The sequence below is a fragment of the Salvelinus sp. IW2-2015 genome, linkage group LG13 (genome assembly GCF_002910315.2).
Source record: "Salvelinus sp. IW2-2015 linkage group LG13, ASM291031v2, whole genome shotgun sequence".
NCBI lineage: Eukaryota > Metazoa > Chordata > Actinopteri > Salmoniformes > Salmonidae > Salvelinus > Salvelinus sp. IW2-2015.
Window position 1 is genome coordinate 9283062 of NC_036853.1, and position 7579 is coordinate 9290640.

General features: G+C 43.0%; 1 protein-coding gene across 1 annotated transcript in view; it reads left to right on the forward strand.

Annotated features, from left to right (window-relative positions):
• LOC111972362 (overexpressed in colon carcinoma 1 protein) overlaps positions 1–7266 on the forward strand; it is an 11627-nt gene extending 4361 nt beyond the window's left edge. Inside the window, exons 2-6 of the mRNA XM_023999393.3 lie at positions 1558–1582; positions 3218–3253; positions 4743–4822; positions 5456–5495; positions 5666–7266. Coding sequence (XP_023855161.1) covers positions 1558–1582; positions 3218–3253; positions 4743–4822; positions 5456–5460 — 146 coding nt within the window. The 3' untranslated portion in view covers positions 5461–5495; positions 5666–7266. The remainder of the gene's footprint in view (positions 1–1557; positions 1583–3217; positions 3254–4742; positions 4823–5455; positions 5496–5665) is intronic.
• The last annotated feature ends 313 nt before the right edge of the window (positions 7267–7579 follow it).

Sequence of the window (7579 nt, forward strand, 5' to 3'; positions counted from 1 at the left end):
TCCCTCCTCTCTCTCTCTGTCAGAACCAGTCCAACCCTCCCTATCCCTGTCAGGGCCAGTCCAACCCTCCCTATCCCTCCTCTCTCTCTGTCAGAACCAGTCCAACCCTCCCTATCCCTCTGTCAGAGCCTGTCCAACCCTTCCTATCTCTCCTCTGTCAGAGCCTATCCTCTCTCTGAGCCAGTCCAACCCTCCCTATCCCTCTGTCAGAGCATGTCCAACCCTTCCTATCTCTCCTCTGTCAGAGCCTATCCTCTCTCTCAGAGCCAGTCCAACCCTCCCTATCCCTCTGTCAGAGCATGTCCAACCCTTCCTATCTCTCCTCTGTCAGAGCCCATCCTCTCTCTCAGAGCCAGTCCAATCCTTCCTGTCCCTCCTCTGTCAGAGCCTATCTTCTCTCTCAGAGCCAGTCCAACCCTTCCTATCTCTCCTCTGTCAGAGCCTATCCTCTCTCTCAGAGCCTGTCCAACCCACTCTATCCCTTCTCTTCCTCTGAACCAGTCCAACCCTCCCTACCCCTCCTCTCCCTCAGAGCCTGTCCAATCATCCCTACCCCTCCTCTCTGTCAGAGCCAGTTCAACCCTCTCGCTCCCTCCTCTCTCTCAGAGCCACTCCAACCTTCTCCCTCCTCTCTCCCAGAGCAAGTCCTATCTGCGCTGTGGCCTCTACCTGTCTCTCACTCTGGCCCTACATGTCCTACACATCCGTATCAAGGTCCCTCTCTGTGTGGCGTCCCCCCAGGAGAGCTCTGGAGTGTCACTCGAAAGCCACCAACAACTGTCAAATCACAGACAGCCCTTCGAGCTCAGCCATCCAACATCACCACAGTGCTCTTTCACTCCCTTAAAGTGGGCCTTAAGTGGCGGTCATTACGCTGTGGCACATTGATTTCTGTAACATCTTCTAAGAGTGGGAAGGGAGCTGTTAAGTGTAGGTAGTTGTGTTAATAGTGATGTATGGAGCCTATGGCATTTCCGATAGCATCAGAAAGGTACTGTAGAGATGGGTACAGTGATTAGCTGTCAATGATTCTGTCTGCTCTGTGGTTACTGATATTGTGGATGGTAAGGATTCTTCAAAGACAGAGTTTGTCGTGTTTTCTGCCCCTGTATGTAATGCACTACATCCCTATAAATTAGGGCTGTTCAACTCTGGTCCTGGAGAGCCGAAACACTTCTGTTTTTTGTTTCTACCTGGTGGTTAATTGCACTCACCTGGTATCCCAGGTCTGAATCAGTCCCTTATTAGAAGAAGAGGATGGAAACCAGAAGTGTTTTGGCCCTCCAGGACCGACATTGAACAGCCCTGCTATAGATAAAGCAGGCACACAGTACAAAGAGGAGGGATAGACCGTGTGAATGGATGAGTAAATGTGGGCTTGATGTGATGTGTGTTGAGTGGACTCGCTGTGAGACAAGACCACCTCAAATCAGCAGCCTCACTTAGGCTACTAAATAAAATGTACTTTTCTATTTTATTCCACACGTCATGTAGCATCCCGAACAAAATAATGATAGTTGAGTATTTATATTATTTTTACTTTTCTTGAGTTCACAGGACCTGCAGAAACTTCCAAAGATTTGTAAGTACAGCAACCGTCTCATCCGATTACTCCTTCATAGACTCAACAAGGTGTTGCCTTCATAGTGTACAGCACAGAGAGAGGAGAGTGTGAGAAAAATATATAGAGTGAGAGCAGGGAGAAAGAGAGAGAGGGGGGGAGAAAGAGGGGGAGAAAGAGAGAGGGTGGAGGGAAAGATAATAGAGAGAGTGGGGAGGAAGAGAGAGAGAGGGGAGAACGATAATAGAGAGAGAGGGGGAGAAAGAGAGAGAGAGAGGTGGGGAGGAAGAGAGTGGTGGGAAGAGAGAGAGAGGGGAGAAAGATAGATAGAGAGAGAGGGAGGGAGGGAAGATAGACAGAGAGAGAAAGAAAGAAAGAGAGAAATGTAATGTAATCTGTCTGAAATAAAAAGGTATATTACATGTATGTATCTTATACTGATATTCCCTTGCAATACCTCAAAATGCCTACTTTCAGATATGATATTTGTACAATGCAAACATTTAATGTGAATCCTCTGGTAAATTGTTCAGTCTTTCATATCAAGGCATTCAAATATTTTACGTATAGAATATTAGTGTGTAGAGAAATGAAAATATGTTAACAGTACTGGTTTTACAATGAATCAGCCTTGTTCAGTAAAGAACTGACTCACTGTAGATCAACAATATGTGCAACACATCCTGCTGCCCTGTCCTCCACCAGACGCAGTGTGCCACTGTCAGCATCACACCGTGGGCAGAGGGAGGAGGCAGCCATTTCCCCAATTTAAAAAAAAATCTATCAATGTGTGTGCTTTATGATAAACACCTGAGCAGATAAAGTGCTCAATCCAGAACCCTGACAGCAGCACACTGCAAACCACAGCCAGTCACACACCTCCAGGCCTGCAATGCCACGTTGTCACACACACACCTCCAGGCCTGCAATGCCACGTTGTCACACACACACCTCCAGGCCTGCAATGCCACGTTGTCACACACACACCYCCAGGCCTGCAATGCCACGTTGTCACACACACACCCCCAGGCCTGCAATGCCACGTTGTCACACACACACCTCCAGGCCTGCAATGCCACGTTGTCACACACACACCTCCAGGCCTGCAATGCCACGTTGTCACAAACACGACATGTACACTTATTTTTTCATGCCTCTTTTGTGGACAAAGAAGAAACGTGACAATGTCCATGGCATAGTCCAGAAACCATTTCACCTCCATTCATTGTAGGTAGAAAACCATCATCCACATTGTTGATTCCCTATGATCAGTGGCCTCACAGAACTCCTATATCAAGTTTTTATTTATTTTTCCTTTATTTAACTAAGCAAGTCAGTTAAGAACAAATTCTTATTTTCAATGACGGCCTAGGAACAGTGGGTTAACTGCCTTGTTCAGGGGTAGAACTACAGATTTTTACCTTGTCAGCTCAGGAATTTGATCTTGCAACCTTTCAGTTACTAGTCCAACGCTCTAACCACTAGGCTACCTTCCAACCCAAGTCTTGCCCATCTCATAATCAAGTCACATTCACTATCCAGGTCAACTATATTAATAAATTCTCTGTAACGTGTTGGCTGTTATGTACAATATGTTTGTGCTTTGAGCATTCTATCCGGTCATGTGAGCTGATCTGTGGTTATTGTCTTAATCAGGACAGAAGAACCCTCACCAGACGATGAGAAAAGAAGGTAAGTGATTTTCCTATCGTCCTACTCCTCTGCAAAAGGTTTAGCCCAAACACAATCCTAACCGTGTGTTCTTACAGTTATTAGATCGCACTAAGCATATACCGTCCGGCCTTGATTTCAACGTCCACAGTTGTCTGGTCCGGACGGGCCTATATTTGGCCTAAACATATACGTCTATAATTGGTTCAGATTTAGTCCGGACTGCACCAGATCTGAACCAATTACAGACGTCTATGTTTGGACAACACAGTACAGTACAGTACATTAGAGCAAGGCATAGTACATTACAGTACACAGTAAAGAAAAGTACAGTACTGAAGCATACAGTACAATACAGTAGAGTACAGTAAAGTATAGTGTACTGTATTGTACTCTACTTTACTGAACTATACTGTACTCTGAATTAAACTATACCCGTACTCTACTGTCCTGTGCTCTTCTGTGCTGTACTCTAATCTACTGAATTAAACTATACTATCTATACTCTACTCTATTGTACTGTGCTCTTCTGTGCTGTACTCTACTGAATTAAACTCTATTGTATTGTACTCTAATCTACTGTACTGTACTGTGCTCTACTGTGCCGTACAGTACTGTGTTGTTCAAACTTGTGAAACATCTATGTCTTGTTCAGACATCTATGATTTGTTCAGATTTGGATCTGGTCTGCACCGACCAAATTTGTACTTGTTTGGAATAATACCCAGCATGCTTTGCAAGTGTTTGTTTTTACATTTTGGTCATTCAGCAGACGCTCTTATCCAGAGTGACTTACAGTCAGTGCATTCATATAAGGTAGATAAATAAAAACATCACAGTCATAGCAAGAAAAAATGTCTGTAACCATTACTGAGAATGTTATTGTAGATTAAGTGGTCTGTTGGTTATTCTTATTGACAATGTATAGCAGTTGAAATTTTGCTGTAGAATCAATGACAGAAAATATGTGTTTTTAACATAAGTAAATTACTTATTTTCAATGTCTGGAATATGTTGTAGCTGTATTAATTAGAGAAAGGTAAAGAAGATTTTCTTCAGGCGCCAGGCAGGTATTAACCCTGCCGAAAGGAAAATAGTAGAACAGCGAGAGTACCACTACCAGACCCACACACATCAACAGAAGAGACTGCCTAGAGTGTAGCCTATTGACCAGATAGCCAGCGGATAGAAAAAAGAATACACACCCTATAGATTATTTTTTACATCTGTAGAAGATGTCTTCACCTTTCATTCAGCACCTAAATTGCACCCAATTTCAACGTCTGGAAAATAAGTGTTTACAACTTCCAAAATAATCGTATTTTTGACGTCCGGAAGGACGTCTTTTCATCTCTGGGACTGCTGCTTCCTTAATGTGTTTTGGTTACATACTGTACACACACACTGCAGTGCTAACACACATCATACCCTGTTGTTGGTGAGAGACTGACACGGTATAGTGTCTGGATGTCATGTGACCTTGGATCTTTTTTCATACTACCTCTCTCAGGAACTATGGCGGGGTGTATGTAGGTCTGCCATCTGACATGACCACTGTGGCAGCCAGCCAGTCCAAGTCCACAGGCAAAGGTACAACATGACAGCTGCAAGATATCTGTGTAGTGTTGTAAGGTTTAAATTATGCATTGCAATACGATTGGTTGACATCATTTCCACAAATTTTGACTGTACAGGGAATATCAGATGATCTACCACTCATGGACATACCACTCCTCTTTAGCTGGTAGTTGATGCCCAGAATAGATTGATTGGTTCCTCCTTCGTGGGAATTCTCCAGAACATATGGCTGTCGATGGTTTAGGAGTAGTGAACCACTGGGCACCCACTGGTTGAATCAACATAGTTTAATTGAAATGCAGTGGAAACAATGTTGAACCAATGTGGAATAGACATTTAATTGTCATCTGTGTCCAGTGGGGAGACATTAGATGCCAGTAGTGTGGAATCTGTGTCCTTATTGGAAAGAGACATATTGGGAACCTGCGGATGTGAATTCTTGGTAATGTGGATTAAAAAAAAATGTGTCGAAGGGCGGTGGGTGGGAGTGTGTCTGGGAGTGTGTGTGTGTTTATGTGCATGCATGCCTGCGTTGGTGGGTGCATGTGCGTTTATGTGTGCAACACAAGGGACTTTGACTCAAAGACTAATTTCATAATGTTGAAAATGTTCATGATTATGATGTCTGTCTGTCCCTCCCCGTAGACTAAAATATATAGAAGGGAATCATTGACATACAACACAGGTACACAACTATTTTCCTCCCTTCATCCTCTTGACATGAATATACAACACAATTAATGACAACCTGCACTGATTATAAATGTTGTACTCAAACACAATAACATCTTATGTAACGTGGTGGCTGGCTATGACCTCTGTCTGACTGTCTGTATGTGTTATTCTTCTTTCCAGGACTGTAGATACATTATTCAAAACATACAGGGACATTTAATTCACACGTTGAGAGGAGGAGTGTGCTCGGATGACTGATTCCCCATCACAATACAGCCTTCGTAAGAGTGAGAGACCGTTCCCTGGCCCGGGCCATCAGGCAGATATGAGGTCAGCCTACTTGGTTCCTGAGGAAACTGTGTCAGAGTGGCACCAAGTGGAGGCTCAATGGACACCTTTTTCTGAGGATTCTTTGCCCTTCTTGACACTCACATAGATCTGGACAGCAAAACCAGAGCAGTCGGTGGCCGTGGGGAGAACGTGAGCATTTGGACCAACATCCTGGACTATAGGTCAATGTTCTGGAGCAGCTTCTTGGGCTCAGGAAGAGACGTGAGACAAACACAGCCACTCTGAGACTCCTCCTCGACAGGCTGTGCCAGCGGCGGACAGGGACAAGAATTCAAATTTGATCCACACCAGCCCACATCACTGCAAGCACTGCCAACTCACCCCCAGTTACAGTTGGTGGCACCAGCCCATGATTTGGTAGGACCTAGATCATGAGTAATCATCTCAAAAAGTAATTCATAGTGGTTTATTAAGAAGTGTAATAAGTTGTTTCATCTAACGCATCCAAGCAGGAATGCATGACTCAAGATATTTTGTGCATAATCCAGTGATTGTCAGGAATTTTGTTAGACTATAGTTGCTATACTCCACTGTCAGTGGGGCTTGGCAGGGTTGTGTTTCGATGCATGACTCCAGAGTCCGTACGGGAGTTGCAGCAATGGGACAAGACTAACTACCGATTAGGGGTAAAAAAAATTATAAAATAGCACTCCAGAATGTATATTTTTTCAATAGAAATGAATTACATACATCTTTATGTGAACTAAACTACAAACATAGGCTAATTAATTTGGGGTTCAACACCTGAGGAAGTGGAAACTCAAAACACATTAAAAACCTCTACGGGATCGGTGTCCCTATAGTGGGACAGTTGAGGCTAACATGCGCTAATGTGACTAGAATGATGTTGTAAGTAACAGCAAACTTTCCAGGACATAGACATGTCTTATATGGGCAGAAAGCTTACATTCTTCTTAATCTAACTGCACTGTCCATTTTACAGTAGCTATTACAGTGAAAAAATACAATGCTATTGTTTGAGGAGAGTGCAGAACAACAAAAAACTTTTATCACAGCAACTGGTTTGATACATTCACCTCTGAAGGTAAATAATGTACTTACATTCAGTATTCTCGCTCTGATTTGTCATCCTGAGGGTCCCGGATTTTTTTTTTAGCATAGTTTTGTTTGATAAAATCAATTTTTTATTCAAATGTAGGAACTGGGTTCTGTAGTTTGAACCCCTGCTGTCTCTGGCTCTGCACCCACCCCACCCGGCCATCTAGATGTGTGAAAGTTAGTGTATAAGATAAATGATCCATCATGTATGACATTCCTGGGTATGTAAACTTACATTTTGTATTACCATATCCTAATACAGCACAGAGTGCTTCTACACCTGCATTGCTTGCTGTTTGGGGTTTTAGGCTGGGTGTCTGTACACCACTTCGAGATATTAGCTGATGTACGAAGGGCTATATAAAATAAACTTGATTTGTATGTTCTCTATATTTATGTAGTTGAAAATGTATCAATTGACCAATTCGGCACATTTGGGCAGACTTGAGGCAAAATACTGTGCAGTATAGCAATGCTTCATTGGCTCAATCTGAACTTTACACACAAGCTGCATCTAGTGGCCAAAATCTAAATTACGCCTTAACTGCAATATTATGGCCTTTTTCTTGCATTTCAAAGATGATGAAAAAAAAGAAAATGTATGTTTTTTGGTTTGTATTATCTTTTACCAGATCTAATGTGTTATATTCTCCTACATTAATTTCACATTTCCACAAACCTCAA